The sequence below is a fragment of the Lissotriton vulgaris genome, chromosome 2_1 (assembly GCF_964263255.1).
Source record: "Lissotriton vulgaris chromosome 2_1, aLisVul1.2, whole genome shotgun sequence".
NCBI lineage: Eukaryota > Metazoa > Chordata > Amphibia > Caudata > Salamandridae > Lissotriton > Lissotriton vulgaris.
The window spans coordinates 1,911,882,852-1,911,905,871 of record NC_141687.1 but is presented as its reverse complement, the minus strand read 5'-3'; the positions used below and the strand labels follow the sequence as shown (position 1 = coordinate 1,911,905,871).

The following is a 23,020-nucleotide window of genomic DNA, read 5'->3' as shown; positions in this document are numbered from 1 at the left end:
ACTTGCCAGCAAAAGGCTCTCCAACCCCCACAGACCATCTTGACTTCAGGGGACTGCGTCTCCCACTTCAGATCCAGCACACAGCAGGAGGTGCACTTGCAGACCCAGCACAGGAGGTGGCGTGTCCAGCTGCTAATGCACTAATAAGTCCCTCTACAAACCCTCATCGCTGGACAACTCAGTTGCCAGCAGAGAGCTCTCTGAGCCCCACAGATCATCTTGACTTCAAGGATCTCCTTCCAGTGGCGTAAAGAAATTTGAGGGGGTCCCCCTGCAAGATACATAAAGAGGCCCCCCTCCAGACTTAATCAGGAGCTCTCAGGTCAGGGTATCGTGCTGAGGGGCCCCATGGGGGTTCCTACAGCTTGGGGGCTGCGGGGCCTATGATACACCACTGACTCCTTCCCCCACTCCAGCATGCGCCAGGGGGAGCCCTTGTAGAGCCAGCACTGTAGGGGCGCGGCTGGCTGCTGACATGTTGATAAGTGCCTCTGCAAGCCCTCAGGCGGGACACACACAGGCCTTGCCCAGGCAGAGCCGGGGTGAAGGCTGGGCCTGTCCTGTGACCATCGCACCAGGAGGAGGCAGAACCGGGCCACCCCCTTGTCACTGCATCAAAGTGCTCCTGCCGTCTTGGGATGAAATATCACGCAACCACCAATAAAGGTACTCTTGCTTTTGTCTCCCAGCCATAACTCTCCCTTGAAAGGGCTCTTTATTATAATTGTCCAAACCGCATTTAAGTTGAAGTACTTTATTGAGGTATGGAACAAACGACATCCATGGCCCTGCCAGTCAGGTACTGATCAGGAGTGCACATTGGAATGTTGACAGGACAGAGGGTCAGCCCAACAGGGGCAGAAAGGGAGGGGGGACAGAATGTACCAACATTGCATTTAGGAAATTACAACACATCTCCTACCCCATAACGGAACAGCACACAACAGGTACTCGCCACATGATGTAGTCTCTCAGCCTCTCAGGAACTAGAACACCCCAAATGGACTGATCAGGGGAGCATGGCCTTTACCTTGTCTCCAACTTCCCATGTCCTGCTCAGTTAGTCCAGGTCTACATAGTGCATATTTACATCTTATCCTGATGATTCCTTATTCTACCTGCAATCTGTACTTTATCATTCATCTCCTCCTCCTTCCCCCTAAGCCATAAAGAACTCATCTTAGTTCCTGGTTCTTTTACTTTTTTTTCCCTTGATTTAAACGGAGACAACCCCGTCACACTGAGTGGCGTAACCGGGTACAATCCACTAGTTCTTCTAGGGCTTTTCCCACCTTAGCCCCACTGCTGCTATTCAACTGTATATTCTCTTTGAACATCCCATTCACTCTAGGACAGTGCAATGCTGTTCTGTGCAAGAACTCACTCATTTGTGACAGAATCATCTGGGTTCCGTTGTCCATCACCCATGTTGGAGGAACTACTTCATTCCTGAACATTTCATGCAAGGACAGTTTGTTTCATTGTATGTTATTGCACCACCCTGCTCTGTACTGACTCTCTGACTTAATGTTTGACTTGTCACCCCTTTTGCTGATACCCTGGTTAGGTTCGAAGAAAAGCCACTTGTGCACGTTCACTTAGGGGACCGTGTGACTTTTCCTAATTTTGCAGTATTGTGTGCATTAAAACGTTTGTTTTTTGTGCAATAATAGGAAAAAGGAAAGCCAGGATGGGGCCCCTGAGAAAAAATTGTCTTCTGGTGCAACTGGTAATAATGTCATCGACATGATTGATACTCTGTTATCTGAATTCCAAGAAATTGTGAACCCACCACAATACCCTACACTCAATTACCCAAATGCCCCAATCCCAAACTCACCTGATGTTCTACCCACTCCCCCCTCCCAAAAAGACAACTGCCAAGTGCATTCCACAAATATTTAGTAAACCTTGCCAGAGTACTCACAATGGCACTCACACAGGCAGCAAACAGCCACTCTCCTGTATTTCTGAGCAGTCTCTAGACACCCACGTGGTTAAACAGCTTGAATACTGCAATAGGTATGTCACCCTATCTGTAGTGGACAACAGAGCAGAGGGGTAAAATGCGGCACTGTCGAATGTCCCCAATGAGGATGTTCAATCCCTGTTTCAAAGTGTAAGGGGTACATTTGAGGGACTTAAGGAGGAGGTAGCAGCCTTGAAAAAAGTGGGTGGAGGATTTGGAGGCAAGGGTAGCCAAAGACCTGGTTTTGAGCATAGCTAAATAATCAAAGGTGGAAACAGATAGATGTGAGGGATCCCTGCACGATAATGGCCATCAGGCTTGATTTGATTTGACTTGATTTGATTTATAAAGCGCCTGAATCACCCCCCAAGGGGTATCTCCGTGCTACTGGACTTCCTTCATCAGCCAGAGAAGAGAAACAGATCAGAACAGTGCAGTCTTAAGGTAATTATGGAATGGCAGCTTTCCCTGCTCAGTGGTGCATGTACGTCAGCTACTTACTCGCAATAGTCACTGGACTGCCTCCATTCCTGTCCTGCCCCCCCACTTTTCTCCCTATCCAGCGTGTAGCCCTGTTTGGGCAAAGGTCAGGCCCCTTGCCTCTCAAAGTTTTTCACAGGGCAGGGACCTGGGAAGAGGAACTGAAAGAGGAGAATGGGTCATAGACGAGGGTGAGATTCATCATAGAAGGCATTTCCAACCTCACATTAAGGGGTGCTCAGAGTAAGGAAGCTGCAATTTTCCTCATGCAGGTCCCAGAGCTAACTTCTGCTGTAAGGAAGGACCACAATTCACTTAAAAAAAGGTCATGTATTGGTTCAGGGAGACTCTGCTATGGTATTCCATTATAAGGGATGATATTACCCAAGTACAAAGGATATCCACTCCCTGCAAGGTACATGATATGGTTAAAGTATGCTTTGCCCATAGAGATATAGTAAGTGGCCTGATGGCCATAGATTTCCTTACAGTTCCTATTGCCAATATATTTATTTTGATTAGGTATTGTTTAACTCCCTTAAATGGAAGTGTTACTTGTAAGGGGGGAACCATGGTCAGTGGGACTGTGTTGGACCTCAGGATTGACTTCAGGAAGAGGGTGCAGGCAGTGCAGAATGGGATGCATTGATAGCTGGGACCGCCCTGTATGAATCACCAACAGCTAGGTTCCTTGCTTGCCCTCTGCCTTCTGCCCAATGTTTGGTAGCTGATGTTCCAATCAAGGATCTGTTTGCACTACCAGTTGTCCAAGCAAATGTCTGTGGGGGCCCGAGGAGGGAGGCTCCTATCAGTAAAGGAGATACCCAGGAGGTGCGATATACTGACCCAATGCCCAAAACCTAGTACAACTTTAGCAAACGAGACCCAGATAAAAATCTTGCTTTGGAATGTAGCAGGGATTGTAAGGATGCTTTAAGATGAAGAATGGGGCAAATTTATAGATGTTCATGATATGAGTCTGTTTTGGGAAACATTGAAGTACGACTCCTTTAGACAGGAGTAGATTTACTACCTGTGAGAAAGTGGCTCTATATATATTGGACCAAGATAAGGTACAGTGTGTATAGAGTCCACAATCCCCAGAGGTATAACAGAAGTTAAAGCCAGGTGTGACCTTGCTCTCTAAAGTGGTAGCTTGGTCGAGCAGTAAGGCAGTACCAGAGAACAGTGTAAAGCATTTGTTGTACCCACTCAGTCAGCAAAAGGTTTCACACACTCAAAGACTGAACTCCAGGTCAATTGTTTTTATATCAAAGATATAGTTGTTTTATTTTTACAACCAACAGGTATCAAAATATACGGTTCTCAATATGAGAGGTCTCAGATGAGTACTATAAATGTTGTAAACACAATGGTACAGGGGTTGCAGTAGGCAACGCAATTCTAAACACAATTTAGCATTGAGCTCAATGGGTTTTTCTATATAAATACAGCTGATGAGTTTGTAGATTACTCTGGTAGTTCCAGGACTGGATCCTAGATTCAGTCCTGGGATCTAAACTGAAAAAAGTTTAGTAAAAACGTTTTTGTTATTGCAGTGATTTTTAAGGAATATAAAGCTATTTTAAAAGTTCACACTTAGAAACTTTTCAATGAAAAACTGGCAATATTACCCAATGATAGACAATTCAGGTTGCAGTTAAATTACAATGTGGAGAAGCGTGGCTCAGTGGTTAGAGGCGGCAGACCCAGAAGCTGAGATCGGCCGTGGACCAGGGATCGATTCCCCGCCTCGGCGGGTCTCGGGCTCAAAAATTCCACAGAGTCGACAATTCTCGCTCTGGTGCCTACTCGACTCACGGTGTCACACTCTGCGACTCTGGGCAATAGCTTGCTTAATCTCCACTACGGCCCCTCGCGGCGGGATGCCTGGCTTTCACCTTGTGGATACCTGGCCGGGGAATACCAGGACGGGTTCCCTAAGCAAGCGCCTTGAGGCCCCTGGGTTAAAGTGCGCTATATAAATCGAAACACATTTACAATCTTGTTACTTTTGTAATTAAAGTACTGGGCTCCTAGGTCCAGCACTGGGGTCTCAATTTAAAACAGGTAAGTAATTACGTTTCAGTATTTGGTATGATTTTTAAAGAATATTTCAAGTTTTCAAAAGTAGACACTTAAAGGGAATTTCACAGAAAAGCAAACAATGGATTCCCATGGAGAAAATTCAAGTTACTAGTAAACCCGACTAGGATTACTTTTGCGGTTCAGTACTGGGCTACAAGATGCAGTACTGGCTTCTGTCCTGATCACAGGTGAGTACTTCGGAATTCGGTTGATTTCATGGGAATATTTAAGTTTTCAAAACTTCACACTTAGAAGATTTTTCGAGTCAAACCAGTCAATGTTATCCAATGGCAGGTACGTGAGTTACCGGTTTCCATGTGAATACTCGACTGGGGAAGTTAGGGTTCTGGGCATAGACTCGGGGGTCCCCCAGGGTCAGGTAGGTACAGTTGGTTCACCCTCAGCGGCACAGGGGCGGCCGGGTGCAGAGATAGTTAGGCCCAATGTAATCCAATGAGGGGTTGGGGGCCTCCGGTTGGTGGCTGCTGGCTAGCAGGCCACGCGGCTGTGGGAGCTGGGTTCCTGGTTACTTGCTCAGGGCAAATGGGGAAGTAGTATAGGACACAGAGTGCAAGGCCAGAAGCACCCCGGCGGGTATTCAATGTTATTCAATGGGGAAAGTTAAAAGGTAACAAAGGCTGCAGACTCGGGGACAGTGATTCTTCAGGTGCGACCACCACTTCGAGAGGTAAGTTGGGATCTTGGAGAAGAGGTAGGTACCCCAAAGGCAAGCACAGGGGGCTGCAAGGAGCCGGGTGCAGGGGTGTCTTTTGGTGTCAGGAATCTTACCCTCGGCTGGTCGCGGTCGGTGGGGTCCCTGGTTCTGAGGCTGCAGGCATCGTCTGGTTCGTCGAGGAGGGTCCCAGTCACTGAGGGGACGTCCTTGTGGTCTTGGGTCATTCGGGCACGGGCCGGGCTCTGCAGGTGCAGAGTTGGCAGGTCTTGAGCTTCCTGGTTGGTACCAGGGGATGGTTGCTGTAGCAGAACCTCTGCTTATGGGAGTCCCAGTCTTTAAGAGGGTCAAGGCAGACAAGTCCTCCGGGTGTCCCAAGGTTGCTGTCCGCAGGAGTCGCGGGATTAAGCAGGAGCAGGTTCCAGGATCGACAGGCCGGTAGGGCTGGGGCCAAGTCAGTGGGTGTCGTCCTGTTGTTAGCAGCTGCACAGCGGATCTTCTTCTTCGTTATCTTCTTTCTTCTTTTCTTATGGGTATCTGAGGAAGGAAGGTTCAGGGTGCCCCTAAATACTAAATTTAGGGGTGTTACAGGAAGGGCAAGGGCCGGGGCCAAATAGGTCCCTGTCCTGCGGTGGGTACACCCCCTAGCCTGCTCCTCTCCTGTGGAACGGGGGCAGAAGCCTAGCTGTGATTGGGCAGGGCTCCCCATCTTCAAGATTGCCGGACCCTGGGGTCGTGCTTCACCTCGCCTCTCCCACCTGAGGGGTGGGGTTGGCACAGGCTGGCACGCCCCCCCTTCCTGACGTAGCGTTTCCCGCTAGTCTTCCCTCCAGAGTGGGGGTTAGAACTGGTGGGGGCCAGTTGCTGAGTACAGCAAATGGTCTGGAGAAGCTCACAGAGGCGGCATGCCTTTGAAGCTTCCCCCTGCCCATCCTGGGGGAGGAGTTCTAGCACCTCGCCCAGGGTGTGCTTTGTTGCAGGCCCAGGAGAGCGGGGGTGCTCTCCACCCAGGGGTCCAGAAACATGTCTGCTGTGTGCCAGCCTCTGCAGCTACTCAGACCAGACATGAGTTGTAGGTTAGGTTTTCAGGGGGCATCTCTAAGATGCCCTCTGGTGCATTTTACATTAAATCCTACACTGGCATCAGTGCGGGTTTAATGAGCTGAGAAGTTTGTTACCAAACTTGTCAGTCTTCATTGTAGCCATTATGGTGCTGTGGAGTTCGTAATGACAATCTCCCAGCACCATATACTCTTAATGGCATCACTGCACTTACAGTGCCCAGGAATGGCTCTGGGTACTGTAGGGGCACAGGGCTCATGCACTTGTGCCCACAACACTGGCATAGGACACCCAGCTAGAGGGGTGACTGAAGTATGCCAGGGCAGTGGGTTCTGTGGGCATGGCACACAGGGATGTGTGCATGTCGACTCTCTGTTTAGTTCTATTCTTAGACACTCAGCCTGCAAAGGCAGTGTGTGAGTGTCAGGGTGCAGGGCCCCTACGGGTAGCAAAATAAGTGCTACAGCCCGTAGGGGTCTTCTCTGGTCACCAGGCCTTTGGCACCTGGGGTACCATTTACTAGGGGCTGATAGGTGGCCAGAGATGCCGATTGGGGTTTGCTTCAATACAGCTTTAGGGAAGGAACACAGGCCCTGGGTACCTGGTTGGCAGGAGCCCAGGGCACACTTAGTCAAAGCACATCAGCAGTTCAGCAAAAAGTGGGAATATACCAATTCAAGAAAGATGGCACTTTCTCAAACAACCTAATACTAAAATGCAGTTAAAATAGGGAAAGAAAAACTGTCCGTGAGTTTAGCGATTTGGGTGAAAATTGCACTCCAATGTAAAATCAAAATTGTGCCTGTTGATTCCCCGAATATTTTGGCAGTTGATCTCGCCTTTCGTCTGGGTTGAAAACTAGAGATATAATGTGTACAACCGACCGAGCAAGGAGGAAACTAGTACTGTAACTGTTCTTGATTACACTCTTATGGAGTACGTGAGCAGCAATCCACTAGTGGCAGCAAAGGATTTCAACTGTACATTTTAACCCTTCGCGGCAACTCCTTTAGATCTGACTATAGAATGGGATAGACATTGGAAAATCCCCCAGATCAAGATACCTACTGTTTGATGGACAGAAAAAGCAGCCCAGGTGTTAGCCCTAACAGTACAATATGATTTGAAGGCTACCAATATTAGGACCAATTTCGATCGTAAAGGGAAAATGACCTACAACAGACCTGGGCACTCAAGTCGTATTGATTACTGTATAATTGACTAGATTCTTGGCCTGCTGTTCATCATATGGAAGTGGTCCAAAGAATAGACAGTGACCACCACTCTTTGAGCCTAACTATATATGATTCTAAAGAGATGAAGCCACTTACAGGGTTTCCAGGAATTTTGGCGCACTGTCCCAAGCCAATAATTTAAGGACTATAAAATGGGACTAGGTGGAAGAAAACCCTGTATCCTTTGAAATTGTTAAGAGTAAAATAACAAAGGAGGTGGATTTTCTGCTCTTCTTTCCCCAATAATCTAGAATAGAGAAAATGAAAACCAGACATGATGCATTATACTTTCAGATTAGAGATACCTCTGACCAAGACAAACAGATGGGAAGGAATCCATCAAAAGCAGCCGTTTGGTACAATCAGGAATGTAGGAAGTTAGAGGGGGAGCTCCTATTTGCAGCAAAATCCAATTCACGTCAGACTCTAGCAAGGTGCAGAGTTAGGTACATACTGACACTGGACTGCCCCAAGAGGCAATGGGAATGCTCGCTATGATCGACCCTCTACAAAACTCTGGTGGAAGAAATCAGCATTGTGTTAAATGGCCCAAAGACTGCCCTTGAATTTACTGTCCAACCAAATGAGTGGACAAATCATTTTGGTGGCTTGTACTCACATGAAAGTGGCGAAGAAGAGGAAAATTGTAGTTTTCTGGAAAGGGTCCCACTCAATAAGTGAGATGCCCTTGCACTTTCCCCAAAGAAACCTATGCAGCGATTAGCACATGTATCCCAGCCAGAGCTCAAGGCCCTGATAGGATCCCAAACAACTTTTAAGAGGAAGACCCAGAAGTGTGAAGATTTCCCCTTCTTGGAAGCTGTCGGAGATTATACCAGTTTTCAAGAACGTGGCTATGGCAAATCCTGGAAGCTGTATACCTATCAGTTTAATCGAATATTTGCAGAAAATATTTTGTAAACAAATATTGCTGCGTCTCCAGGAGTGGATTAGAGAAGGAAATATTTTGTCTGATTTCAGGCAGAGTTCTGCACCAATATTAGTACCCTGGATCAGGTTTTCCATTTTATCTGAATTTGGATAGAGGTGATAATAAAAGGGGGCAAATTGTTTGTAGCATTCATGGATTTGCAAACTGCTTTTGACCTAGTGCCACGGGGCAAATACTGGAAGGTGCTGGCTGAGATGCGGATCTGAGAAAATGTAATGGATATCTTGAGGAGGATACATGCTGATAATATGAACCAGGTTGGGTGGGGAGCAAAGGGGCAGCCAAGAGAGCCCTTTAAGATCAGGCATGGATTCGGGCAGGGGTGCGTTTTAGCACCCACTCTGTTTTTGCTATTCATTAACGATACTTTGTTATCTTAACAGAGCTGGGCGTGACGCTCCAAAAGTCAGGGGTGCAGGGCCGTGGCCCTTCTCTTCACCATCTACTCAAAGTCTCTCCTAAGGCTCCAAAACTACTGAACAATTTAAATTATTTTTTGTGATGAGCAAGGGTTTAAGCTAAACGATATGAAGAAAGAATATGGTCTTCTCCAATGGTGTTTTGAAGCCATCTAAGAGACGCATCTTTGTTGGGTAAACTCTATCAAATTGGTCTCCATCTCCGATTATTTTGGTATAGGACTCACCCCAAATTTGCGTTTGGCTCCACATCTCGACAAAGAACATGTCTCACTTATCTAGTAAACTTCATATATAAGAAAGTTACATAGAAGAACTGTGTCAAGAAAAGTGGCCCCAGCACTCCTAATTTACACTACTAAGACCCTAAGTTTGTTTTTGTATGGAGCAGAATTGTGGAGATGTTGGAACACTGACAGTTTATCAGTGATTGACCATCGCTTTAAAAGAACTTTACTCAATCTTCCTGCAAGTACCCCTTTAGCCCCAGTTTTCCTAAATTTGTCCCAAAGGAAGATTGTACATAATATAGTGTTCAGGCTTTTAATGTTTTGACATTGGGTATTATCTACTGAAGCACTCGCTCCCTACCTTGTAGTTCATATGGATCTCATCCTATCGCCATATGTTTGCAAAATGTCCTGGTTATGTTCCCTTAGAGCACTTTTGAGGAACCTGGAATGAGAAATATATTGGACAGATCCAGAGAAGTTGTCTCAGATTTCCAGAGACAGAGTTAAAGAAATCTACTGTGAATTTATTCAGGTGGAAAGTAAAACCAAATCTATGGAATTGCTTAAATGCACATTAACACCATTCTGATGAAGTTTCTCGAGGAAAACCATCTCCTCGATGCTTCCCAGATGGGCTTTCGCCCTAAACATGGGACAGAGACTGCTTTGTTAGCTGTGACAGAGGAGGCGAGGCGGATCTTGGATCGGGGGTGGGGGGGGTCAGTGGCAGTGATCCTCCTCGATCTGAGTGCCGCTTTTGATACGGTTCATCATAAAATCCTGGTAAACCGTCTCGCCGACCTGGGTGTGTCCGGAGAAGCCCTGGCCTGGTTCAAGTCTTTTTTAACTGACAGAGCCTTCCAGGTCTTTGACGGCACATCCGTCTCGTCAAGCAGGCCTCTGGGGTGTGGAGTACCTCAGGGTTCGTCATTGAGCCCTACGCTCTAATGCATATATGAGACCGCTGGCTGGGATTGTTCGTCCGCATGGTATTAACATCATTTCCTATGCGGATGACACCCAGCTGGTGGTTTCCCTTGTGCAGAAGAGTGGCCTCCAATCACTGCCTAACTTAGCAGTGTGTTTGGAGGAGGTGAAGAGCTGGATGATAAGCTCCTGTTTGAAGATCAATGACGATAAGACCGAGCTCCTGCTCTTGGGCCCGGCAGCCCCTTCTACTTTGGGGCTGTTATGGCCCGTGAGCATGGGTGCGGTCCCTGCCCCCAGAGATAACATCAAAAGTCTGGGGGTATGGTTAGATAAGTCGTTGAGCTTCAATACACAGGCTACCAAGGTGGCGGCCACCTGCTTTGGCCTCCTCAGGGTGATAAAAAAAATCCTTCCCCTCCTTCCATTTGAGGCCAAGCAGATAATTATACAGGGTCTTGTTCAATCCCGTCTGGATTTTAGCAACGCCCTGTATCTTGGGGCACCAGAAAATAGCCTACAAAAACTTCAGCGCAAAATTGTGCAACTCGCGCACTACTTGGAGTCCCACGAAGAACGTCAATAAAAGCTGGGCTAAGAATGTTACACTGGTTGCCAATCAGGGACAGAGTAAAGTTTAAATCTCTGTGCATTGCTCATCAAGCATTCTGGAAAATGGGCCCAGAAATCAATCGCTCTTTGATCTCCCCTTATTTGCCCAATAAAGCGCTTTGTTCTTCATCTGCATCTCTGGCCAAGATTCCCAGAATTTTTAGAGCCAGAGCAGGAGGCCGTTCCTTTTCTTATAATGTATCAAAGTTATGGAACACCCTCCCTTTGTACATGAGAATTAACTCTAATTTATCTAGCTTTCGTAAACAGCTTAAAACGTTTCTGTTCCAGTAATTAGAACCCTTTGTTCCTGTCCGATGGCACCTTTTTTAGTCTTAGCGCCTGTACGCCTGAGGGCAGCTGTAGCCCTTTACAAATTTAATTTCATTTCCTTTCATTTCATTTCAAATGGGATTGCTTACTCTAGTGCTCATAGATTTTAAGCACTATCCCCAATATGAACACACTATTGATGAGATTGTTCCAGCTATAGCATAGAAACAGTTCCTTCAATTTAGGTACAGGACACTCCCTACTAGGGTGTTCTTCAGTAGAGGGCGAACCCAAGCCCCGCTTGATGATCTATGTCCAGCATGTGAAGTAGGACCTGAACCAGTGGTTATTTATTATTCTTCTGCCCTTACTACAGAAATTTGAGGTCCAAGTGGATTGCTCCTCTATGTAGGTGTATTTTATTCCAGGAACCATTTTGAAGGGCTTCGAAATTCTTAGCACTAACACAAAAAGAGATGTGGTATTCGGTTTAGCAAAATTCCTGATCGCCTAATGGATTAGACATTCAAAGTGTATTGCGTGATACTTCTGATTTAATACTTTGAGAAGGTTTTTCACTATTCTATTTATTGAGATGTATGTTTTTAGGCATTAGGCCCTTCTTTTTAAATATTTATGTATGGGCTGGGTCAGTGACCTTGTTTTATTGTTTATTTAAAAATGAATGACATGCATGTTGTTCTAGGAACCATTGTGCATATATGGGGCTATATATGATTAGATAGAGTAACATCCCATAAAGCAATGTCATATTATGATGCTAACGGGCCATTTAACCCAGTCTTTGTAGGGAGGCAGTTCTGTGTTTTACTGTTCTTTTAGCTCATTTCTTAAAACTATTTTTAAATTATGATTGTCATGTTTGTAATAATCCTGCGAAATGTTCTTTTATAACGAAAATAAAGTTTATGATGATGACTTTGTTTAGAATGAAAGTATAGGAACACATTTTCATTAACACTTTCCCTTTTAACTTCTATCATGAACTAGTTTGTGTAACACAGACAATGTTGAACTTGACGAAAAAAGATCCTATTGGTACACACATGTAATAAAAGGTGTGCCTCATTTATTCTGCATCTCCAAGTAATGTTTTCGAACCGTTAACTCATGTTCCCACTGTACGTCTCGAGAAGCGCCTATTTCCATTAAGAAACAACCTTGCAGATCATAAATGTACATATTGCTTGTGCATGAGTGCTTTGCTATGAGTCAATATAAGTTTCAATACGTTATAACTTAAAAAGAGAAGCTACATGTTTGAGATTTTTCTGCACTTTAAGTGCCCTCCTGAAATAGAGGGTGTTTGCAGAACAGTGTCTGCACTTTGGTGACATGAAAATGAATGTATAGGAAGCAAAATATTTTCATGTGATGTAAGTTATTTACACCCAGTTCAATGTACATTGAAATAGACCAGGATTTCTTTCATTCCAGTAGCAAAAGCCCTTCCTCAGCCCACCCATAGGTGACATGAATACTTTCAGCGTAACGGTTTCACCTGACTAGTACACTAACGGCTGAATCCCGCAATCAGCTATTGTAAGGTTAACTATTGCAAAGTGTTTGCAGTTGTATTGCATCACATGTGACAGATTCTGTTTATTAACTGTTGCAAACTGAACCTATTTTGGATTGCCACACCCAGTTGTTTTTGATGAATTTAGCACTACTGCTTTTTTTCACTAAGCTAAACAGTTCACCTTGATATTCATAGGTAAGCTTGATATCACGCCAGATGACCCCCGGTGGATCGGTGCCTGGTGGGCAGGGTTCCTGCTCTGCGGTGCCTTACTCTTCTTCTCGTCTCTTTTGATGTTTGGATTTCCACAGTCCCTGACTCCGAGCATGGACCCCTCCTGTGAAAGTGAGCAAACCATGCTTCCTGACAGAGAATATGAAGGACCCAAGCCCAGCAATGGGGTGCTGGGGCATCCACTGGAGCCAGACGACGGTGCATCCTGCTTCCAGCAGCTGAAAGGTGACCATGCTTTAGTTGAAATCATTTCATCTTGTATAAATGACAACACCACTCTTTTTAATGGCAATGTAATCACCGTGCAATCAATTCTGATTCTCTTCTTTAGAATCTAAATATCTGAATGTATTGTTAAGATTTGCATCGCATGTACCTGTTTTGGAGACTTATTATGGTTTTGTAGAAAATAACGTAATTTGTATGTTCTGGCTTAAAAGCGCAGCTGTCGCCAAACAATTATGTGAAATCACCAGGAGAAAGGGGCTTTTGCTCCGCACCCATGTTGGGAACCAGGAGTACACGGTTGGATCAGGCAGAAGTTGTATGCCTCCTCGGCTCAGAATCAGAACAAAAGTAATGCAGTCTGCGCAGTGGGTAGTATCTTGAGCTCTGCCAGGTACACAATTCATTCTCGGACAGTCTGAGGTTGAGCCACCTGCACACGTCAGAACGGGGTTTACTCTCATCAGTGGTCAGAGTGCATAAAAAATCGTGGGAGCTGTGATATTGCGCGCAGGGTGGTCATGGTGAGTGGGTGTGGGGGTGTGGTCATAGATGTGGCTAAAAAATAAAAAATATTCTGTAACTTTTTTCAGTCTTTAACGCTCAGGCAAAAACATTTGGGGGCATATTATCGAGCACAGAGTTAAAATTATCGCCGCTTTAGCGCCAGAAAACTGATGCTAAGGCGGCAATAATGGGCTTGATAATATGCCCTTGAAAATTCCAATAGAAGCCCTTGTTGACACCAGAACACGGGCTTCCATGGGAATTCTCAAGGGTCTATTATCAAGCCCATTATCGCCTCTTTAGCTGCAGTTTTCTGCCGCTAAAACGGCGACAATTTTAACTCTGTTTCATGATAATATACCCCAAAATAACTTAAAATAACACCAAGCTAAGAGGAAAATTGAATGCAAGTTATGTTAATCAGTGAGAAATGCATCAACATACATTATGAAACCTCTGTTGGTTAATGCACTGCATTAGAGGGCCACAGAATTGAATCCTGGTTGATGTCATGGAGAATAGTGACTTGTGAATGTTTAGTGCTTCAAGGTCCCAGTCTGTGACAGAAAACACTATGAACATATAAAACTGTATTTTAAGCTTGCATTACACACATTGTAAGAAGGCTGCTACAGATGCTCAAAAATGTTTAAGATAAAAAAGTGTTTCCCAGATATAGATTATTTGCAGACTGTACGCAGTGATTTTTTTAATAACTTTTGTTTAAAAGCACATACTGCACAGTTTAGCTTGTAGAGCCCTTTCGATACCTCTCCAAAACGATAACTGGCGTATCATCAAGAAGCTTCAAGTGATTCCCTCAATTAAAGGCAGTAGCAGCTTCAAAGCATCCTTTACATTTGCAGATTGACCGTTTGCACGCATTTACATTCGTTTCAGGCAGATGGCACCCATTTATGAGCAGAAAACATTTTGGGTTTTTTATTTAATGAAACACAGACCGGGGGACTGCATCCTCGCTATCTAAGCCTACTTGTGCAGCTTTCATATATAATGGCAATGCCTTGGGCTACCATAAGTGCCTTGGGCCAGGGGTGAGGTCACAGGGGGTGATTGCTATTACAGCACAAGTGGATATTGAATAAATATATGAGACACCCCCATATATCAACCGCAAATTCCTGTGAGACAATAATTTAGAAATAAAAACAGTTTATGGCAGAAGCAGTTTGAAGGATTCTACCATTTCAAGAAAGGTAATAGAAAATGTGCAAACAAGGAGGAGTTATATATCTTAATAGTGGTATATTTTAGCTGTGACGCTATTCCTAACTTATGGCCAGGGCCACTGGTATTATGCGGCGAGGGAAAACCAAATTATGCTGCAGGATTTACAACATTTTCTGGCAAGAAAAGTAAATTACGCTTTGTAGTGCAGCACATTTTGTGATAGAATGACTTCATTATTTTAACATTTTCATACTTTAATACTGTCTTGGCAAAGATTACCAATTTAACACCAAAATGCAGCACTAGGCAACTGAAACGTGATTAGGTAACTTTTCCAAGGGGCCGTCAACTGCGTAGCAACATGCCACTGTGCTTTTAGGAACTTTTGATCCATTCAACATAGAAACAATTTTTTTGTTAAAATCTGCAAATTATGTAGAAGATGATGGATTATGTTACAAATGTGGCAAATCCACAATCATGCGGAATACCCTGCAGCTGGAGAATTGCACAATCCCCATGGCCCTGCTATATTCAGCATAAAAACACTGACGATGGCAAGGGTTTGACTCTCCTTAAATAAAAATACTTGTAAAGTTTCACTAATATATCACACATCGAGAATAGAAAAGAACAGCGCCATTGTCTATTATGCAAAGAAACGGACTGGCAACAGTTCCATGGCAGCACCGACCACATGTGCAGCAACTGTCCTGCCAATTCCCAATCTCCCGAGGACCTTGCAGAAGAAGGAGCTTGCTAACATAATTAGAAGGAACCTAAATAACAAACATCCCATTTTGGGGAACCAGTGACTGTGTATTTATTCTCTCATTTTGTCACTTGAAAAGACAGGAATGGATTATAGTGAGTTCCACTGGAAATATGCAATTCTGCATTAACAGTGTTTTAAACATAATATGGATTTATCTCACTTGCCACATAGTCCATCATCTGCAGCATAATTTGGAGATTTTAACAAAAGCCATTTAAATGGATTAAACGCTAGTAAAATGCAACCATGTGTTGATGCACAGTCGAAGACCCTTCACAAATGTTTACTTATCAACTTTCAACTGCTTACTGCTGTAGTTGCGTTTTAAATTGCTACTTATGGGGTCAAACTTTTTTTCCCAGACACTTCTAACGTGCAAAAAATGGCAAGATAATTAATACTACCTTTCATCACGCTGCAAAATTTAGTCAACCCAGTTGCATAATTTGGTCCTTCTGTGTTGCATAATTCCAGAGGCCCTGATTAGAGCGCAGCCATTACTCCCCTGGTCCCAAATTGATAAGATAAGACAGAAAAGTGTGAGGTGAAGCAGAGGGGTAGAAGGGTAATAGTGAGGAGGCTGTGGCACAAGGGAGCATAGTGAGGAAAAAAGCAGGATGGTGAGAGGGGGAGAAGGATGGCAAGCCAGAAAGACAGAGGAAGGGGAGCAAGGAGGAGGGACAGAAAAGAGGGGGAGGAAGAGAGAGAAGGGTGAGGAAGTGAGTGAGTAGTGAGGTGAGAGAGAGAAGGATGCAGTTTGAATACAAGGGTGAAGTGGAGCAAAAGTAATTTTGTGCACAGTGAGAGAATGGCTAGGTCAGGAGCGAGAGAATCTAGGATATGCCAGAAAGAAAGGGGGATGAGGTGAGAAAAATATGAGGCGAAGTGGCGAAATAAAAGGGCAATGCAAGGAAACAGGTGGATAAGGTGGAGAGAGAGTAGAATGATGTGAAGAACGTGAGGTGGAAGGAAACAGAGGGTGAGGTGAGCAGAGCAACACGGTGAAGTTGAGAGAAAGGAAGGTGAAGTAGGGAAAGAGGAAGGTGAAACAGAGAGAAAGGCTGGTGAAGTGGAGAGAGCAGAAAAGATAAAGTCTGTAGGTTTAAACCTCTTGAAATATACAGTCTACAGTAGTAGACAGAAGCCGGCAGTAGGTATGGTATGCAGCTCACACCCATGCAAGACGATCCAGCATGCCCAGACATGCGGGACTCTGGACATCCCCATTTATAATTATGGCCCACCAATGCTACTTCCTGGCCCTCCCAGATCCTAAATCCTGGAACCGGGCCTGATTACAAGGGGTCTCAGGTAGGCAGGGCAAGGGCAAGATGACACCTTGTGCATTTGCCACACCCGCTCAGGCAGATGTCTTTCCTGGCCGAAGCTGACCATCTCTGTCTCCCGTTGGCGTCCTGATGGGGCCACCAAATCGTTCACAGGGGTGTATTCCCTTCATGCTGTCTGCCAGGAGTTTGGGCTGCCTCCATTATTCATCTCGACCTCATGTTATGCACAGTGCTGCAACACTCCTTGTGTTGGGTGGACTCCCGTAGAATCTTATCAGTGTGCAGCAACCTCTGGTTTACACGAATATCTTTTACCGAGTCTGTGGGAAGCACAGACCTTGTCCTCAGGAAGGTAAAGTACAAATGAGGTCTCAACATACTTTACTAACTGTAACAATTTCCGGTACCTATCGTCTGCCTTTAACAACATTGGGATGGAGTCCAAACAGCTGAGTGAAGAAGCTTTATAATTCAAATCAACTGACCAGCAGCCATTTCATGAAGGCGCTGTTCAGAAAGGGCCATTTGTATGACTGATCCCCGGCCCCCAGGTAGGTAACAAACATTCTACTCTGGGGCCAAGCGAGCGAATGTTTCCTGTCTTGTAGTTATTTGTATAGTGCATTCATAGCCCTGGCAGGCGTCAGCACTAGATATTCCAGCTGAGGGTGCATGGAGCAGAATTATTAATCTTGAAAGCTGTCAAGCAGGGTCAGATTGGGAAGGCGGGCAGTCTGGCATTGGGTGATGGGCCAGTGCCTCAAGGTCATCTGTAGGCCTTTTTTTTGGGCCTCTATAAACCAGTCCATTAAACGTACTATCTCCCCCGGTCCTGACAGGTCACTCTGAAGTGTCACCATTTCTATGGGCCTTCCCCATGCTGCCAAACTGAGGTTGGGGCCATGTGTTGTTCTGGTCCTTGGGGAGTTCTCCCCTCGGCCCCCTGCCTCGTGTGGCCGGCCTGGCACAGAAGCAGTGTCTTTCCCCCACTGGGCTATACCTTTCAGGCCACGGCGGGTGTGGGGAGGGTGGAAGTGGCAGGGGCCTAGTAGGCGGGCCCTTCTCACATAAGCTCTCCTGGAGTAGCAGCATCCGCTGTGTGCTTTTCTTGACACCCCCCCACGCCAGGTTAAACCCTAAGGCTATAATGGGATGGGGAGGGGGTAAGTAAAAGAAGTGGCCTCTTTTGGGACCAGGTGTTGTCACCATGGTCCCAGTGTTTTTTAGGCCTTGATGGAGGATTGGGGGAGTATTTGCACAAGCCGCACTGTGAGGTCACCATTCCCAAAGGGAAAAAAAATTGGATGTAGCGTTATGGTCTCAGAGCTGCTGAAGTTAGAAATGGCGAACTACTTTAAAGTTCTGGCCTTAGCTCAATATCCAGTTATTCTGGGCAAATCCCTTAATTTACCTAAAATAAAAATGAATTTGATTTTGTGCAATGTATCTGGTGCTCATGGTAATTGCTCTAATGCCTTTGGACCGAGTTCACGCTGTATAAAGCTAAAAAGAAATACTAACCGTTTGGGAACGTGGGCCACTTTTTTTGGGAGTGCCCGGGCCGAATTGTGATCCCAATCTGAAACTGCTGGCAAGCACATTTCAGCAAACATGTCTCACCTACCTGTGAGCAGCAGGTTAATTGTCTAAATGCATAAGACAACTGAGATCTCTTTTCAGTGCCCAGGAAAATGAATTAGAACTGCTTCAAAGTTCAAAAATGTGTATGCCATAATTATGAAACAAAAAGAGAATTCCTAAAATGGAATGTAAGCAAAATTACATGCAAATCTCCTTGTGCCCCCCACCCCCCAAAGAAAACACGTGACGGAGTGTGTGTCCGCAGTGACGTGCTCTTATGTCCGTAGGCAAGGTCCACGCGATATCAAACTTCCCAAAATATAATGTGAATGCTGCCGGCCACCCATACGCTAATCTGATTCCCTCAAGAATTAAGAGCAAACAGTGTTTGGCCAAATTGTGTGATCCTAAGCAAATACAGATACTTTATTTCAGCATGACTAATTTTGTTTATTATCACAGATAGGATCTCTTTCGAATACGCAAGATGTGAGCTGTACAAAGCCTCTATTGTGGTTTAAATTGTTAGCCTTTAATGTTACTCCATCTACAATAAGAATCTAAAATATGCAGAACATTTGATAGCTGATTAGACTTAAGTTTCCTAATGGTATGGTTCAGGGTGGGGCAGGAATGTTTCTCGGATCAATTTGAAAAAGAAACCTCACTCAAAGAACTACTTTTGAAAAGGATCGGAAGCACTAACGTGAAATGCTTCCACATGTTAAATAACCCATGTTCTTGAATTTTAAAGAAGCCTTATCTTACTCTACTGTAATGCTTGGTGCATGATTGATATGCGTGCACAGGCTCTTAGAGCCACAGCTAACCCTTTGCTCTGCTATATAATATTCCCATTTGGTGTCCACAGGTTGGAGAAAGCGCTCTTTGGCAACAGCTCCCCAACCCGTCTGTTCTGCAGCTACCAGCACAAGTTGTATCTGTGTTGGATGATGAAATTGGAAAGTAGGGTTATTGAAACAGCAAAGTCCTCTGCATGTCAGGAAACATGCGCCCCTGCCCTAAGCGCCCAACAGTACTGTTGTCTGGATCCCTAGGGTTATCCTCGTAGTTGTGGTCGGCTACCGCCTTCACCAGGAGTTAAGCAGCATGAGCACAGTGGTGGCATCATACTGAGTAGAGATCAGTAGTAGTGAACAGGTTCTATTTACCCTGTGTGACTGGAGTAAGGCATATAGACTCACTCACCATTTAAATGTTCCCCTTCTGTGGGCTTAACAAACCTGTGGCCTACATCAGGTATATGTGAAGTGCTGCACAGGAGTAGTGTGCAGGTTGTATGGATGCCTGGAAAGGGTACTGTACAGGGATAGAGCAATGCTGTGTAGTACATGTGGGATTAGTGCATGTGCTGAGTGTATGTATGGCTGCGAGGAATACATGACATGAAAGATGTGGTGCTGTGCAGTGTGTCCGAATGAGAGCATGTTCTGGGTGTATGTGTACTTGTATGGAGTACAGAATACATGGAGAGCAACGTGTTGTGCACATGGTGAGTGTGTGTGCTGGTAGTGTGTGTTTGTAAACAGCAAACTCTGGTTAAATATAGAAAAAGCTTCAGTGCTGAGCAGTGCACGCAGACTGAGTCTGTGTGCTGAATGCCTGTGTACATGTAATGGTACAATGCATGGAGGTGTACTGTGAATGTTCATTGAGTTAATGTGCCCGCAATGGTACATAACATGTAGCACCCCAGGTTCCATTTTGGGAATCCCTGGCCTGCCTGGTACAGGCATGAGAAGGAGAGGTATCCCCCCCGAAATATTTGTGTATTGCTGCTTTCCTGTGAGCTGGGTGGGACACACACACACACTGGAGGGAAAAGGGAGAGACTTCCGTTACACTTGCAACAATCCTGTGCACACAAAAAATCAAAACATAATATGTTTGGTTTCAGCACATAGACAAATTTGTTGTGGTTATTCTTTTTGCTTCTTTAATGCTTGTTGGTACAAACAAAGGCCAGCCGACACGTGTTTCGTCAGAGAAACTGTAGTCTCCGACTCTTCAGGGCAAAGTCGAAATCGACTGTATGTCACACCCCTGTACCGTTGATAATTCCAACCCGGTCGGCGTCTAGGAGATGCAAATTGGTAAGGGTAAAACCACTCTCTATGAATTCAGAAGCAGGTAGCGGTGAGATGAGTGATCCGTATCACAGTAAAAGGAGTAACATTCACAGGGTAATTTAGGCTAGATAAAAGCAATGATATATAATAATCAAAAATGAGGTTCTTAGTAAATATTGATTGATAGTCCGATAGATAAACACCTGACATCCCAGACATGTGAGCCTCACCTTCAATAATTGTCGAGAAACTCATATGCCAATATGGGGCAGTCAGGGAATGAATAATTCCTTCCGGTCTTTACAGCAACCGCCAAGACATGGGGTCCACGTCAGAGAGATAATTCATTTGACACTTACTCTGTGCCATTGAGGACGGACGTGTGGAATCACTTGACTTCGAATATCTCCCTCAGAGGTAATATTTGTTCCCTGAACCTTATTTTTGATTATTATATATCATTGTTTTTATCCAGCCTAAATTACCCCATGACTGTTACTCCTTTTACTGTGATATGGATCACTCATCTTACCGCTACTTGGTTCTGAATTCTTACACAGTAGTTTTACCAGTACCAATTCACATCTCCTAGACCCCGACCGGGTTGAAATTATCACAGGTACAGGGGTGTGACATACAGTCGATTTCGACTTTGCTCTGAAGAGTCAGAGATTACCGTTTCTCTGACGAAACACGTGTCTGCTGGCCTTTGTTCGTACCAACAAGCATTAAAGAAGCAAAAAGAATAACCACAACAAATTTGTCTATGTGTTGAAAACAAACATATTATGTTTTGATTTTATGTGTGCACAGGATTCTTGCAATTGTTATACGTGTTTGGTTTTCCAACGCAAAGTAAGGGGTTGGTAGGGTCACCCCTTCCCTGTTAGAACCATAGTGATTAGATCAGTGTCCATCTGACCACCGTTTACTGTGCAGAGTGCCATAGTTTCCTTTACACTAAAACCCTAGGTCTTAGAAACACTTCCTTTATACTTCACAAGACTGCTCTTTGATTTAGTGATAGAACACAAGGAAGGGAGCCTGGACACATCTCAGGAAGGAAGATGGGGTGGATAAGGGAATAATAAGGAGCCGGCTGAGGCTCCGGGATTAACCATTTCATGCACATATCACTCAGGTTGACATCCAGGTGTGAACTCTGGTCACTCCCATGAATTGTGCAGCTTTAGAGTCTTGCCTGCTGTAACAGATTTCTTTCATAAGAAAAGAAAGAAGTGTCCACTTCAAAAGAAGCAGAACCCCAACATAAAACTTCAAAGATTCAGACCCTAAATCACAATTAGTATCTGGAAAAGGACAATAAGAAAGGGAGGTTGAGTCTCCAAAAATGTTAATCTGCCAAGCAACCGGATGGTCTCTGTGAGTAGGGGAAGCTCTGCAAGACTTCTGCCTGTGACAGATCTGGGGGCAAAGGCCTGCTAATCTCCCTGTAAGTTGAAGGTACTTCCTCAGGTAAACCATGACCTTCTGGAGCATTGCCTGCCTGCTTTCCATGACCTGTGAAGAGGAGAGCTTTGGAGGGAGTGAGGTCCAGTGGGAAGCATTACAAAGAGGACTCCCAGAGCGAGGGGCAAAAAAAGAGGCTGCGCACGGTTCATTGCTGTTTCCTGAAACAGTCCAGCGAACCCCATATGCCAGAAGTGGCCAGATTTCAGCCATGTGATGTGCGCCATTCAGGAAGCACCAGGACTGCCCCATTGTGCTGCAGCGACCTCGTATGCCTGAAGGGGCCATTAATGAACTTAATAGGACCAGAGCATGAGACTTGTGTCAGCCGTGTTAAGAGTGATTACACTAAAGATTCAGGACCCGATTGTGAGTGACACCGCAACCCTGTATGCCAGAAGGGGCTGCTGGTATCACTGTGGCGAAAAGTTCCATTGTGGCCTGGACTACTTTGACTGGCGGGGCTAGCCTGCCAAGGGCACCTGACAGTTTTCCCAAGAATCACAGGATGCCCCTGCAGGTATCGCACCCTCACTGGTGCTCCAGTTGGGAGTCTGAGAATCCCACCTCCACTTTGTTCGGTAAAAAGAGACTTACCACAAGTTGGGCAAACAGGAGAGGCTCCGATTGCTGGACGAGAGAGCAGCACTGCACATAGGAGAAAGCCTGCGCCTGCCCGGTGCTGCCAGGTGCTGCCATGTTAACTGCATGTGGTCCTCCTCCGCCGAACAGGTCTAAACTCCAGTGCACCAAGGTAGAGGACACTCGCTGCACCACTGAACACTTCCATAACTCTGGAGCACGTAAGACCGCAACTGGGCCTGTGGGACCCCGAAAGACTCACTGCTAACGGTGCTGCAGAAACATAGGTACTTTTTATTAAACCCTGAACAGTCAAAGAGGAACGTTTGAGTACGGCTTAATGGTGAGCATTCCCTGTATACGGCCACCAGTGAAGGGGGCATAACCTTGCACAAGTTACACGAAGGATGGTGTGACAGGGATTTGCTTAATATCTACTAGATCTCTGACTTCAAGGGGATTTTGTTGCTTCTGAATGTTGTATTCCTATGCATGTGTAGAGTTAGAAATAAAATGCTACTTTTCTTACAAAAGTATTTTGCTGGACATTGTTTTATTGTTTGTTCTGTTTGCACTAAGAGTTATGAGTCATGTTCACTCTCGTGTTTAC

At 45.2% G+C, this 23,020-nt stretch overlaps 1 protein-coding gene across 2 annotated transcripts in view; it reads left to right on the top strand.

The window, feature by feature from the left end:
* The window catches only part of SLCO3A1 (solute carrier organic anion transporter family member 3A1), a 731,052-nt gene that overhangs the window by 557,271 nt on the left and 150,761 nt on the right, over positions 1-23,020 (top strand). For both annotated transcript variants that reach the window (XM_086958095.1, XM_086958096.1), the window contains exon 4: positions 12,662-12,925. In XM_086958095.1, coding sequence (XP_086814221.1) covers positions 12,662-12,925 — 264 coding nt within the window. The remainder of the gene's footprint in view (positions 1-12,661; positions 12,926-23,020) is intronic.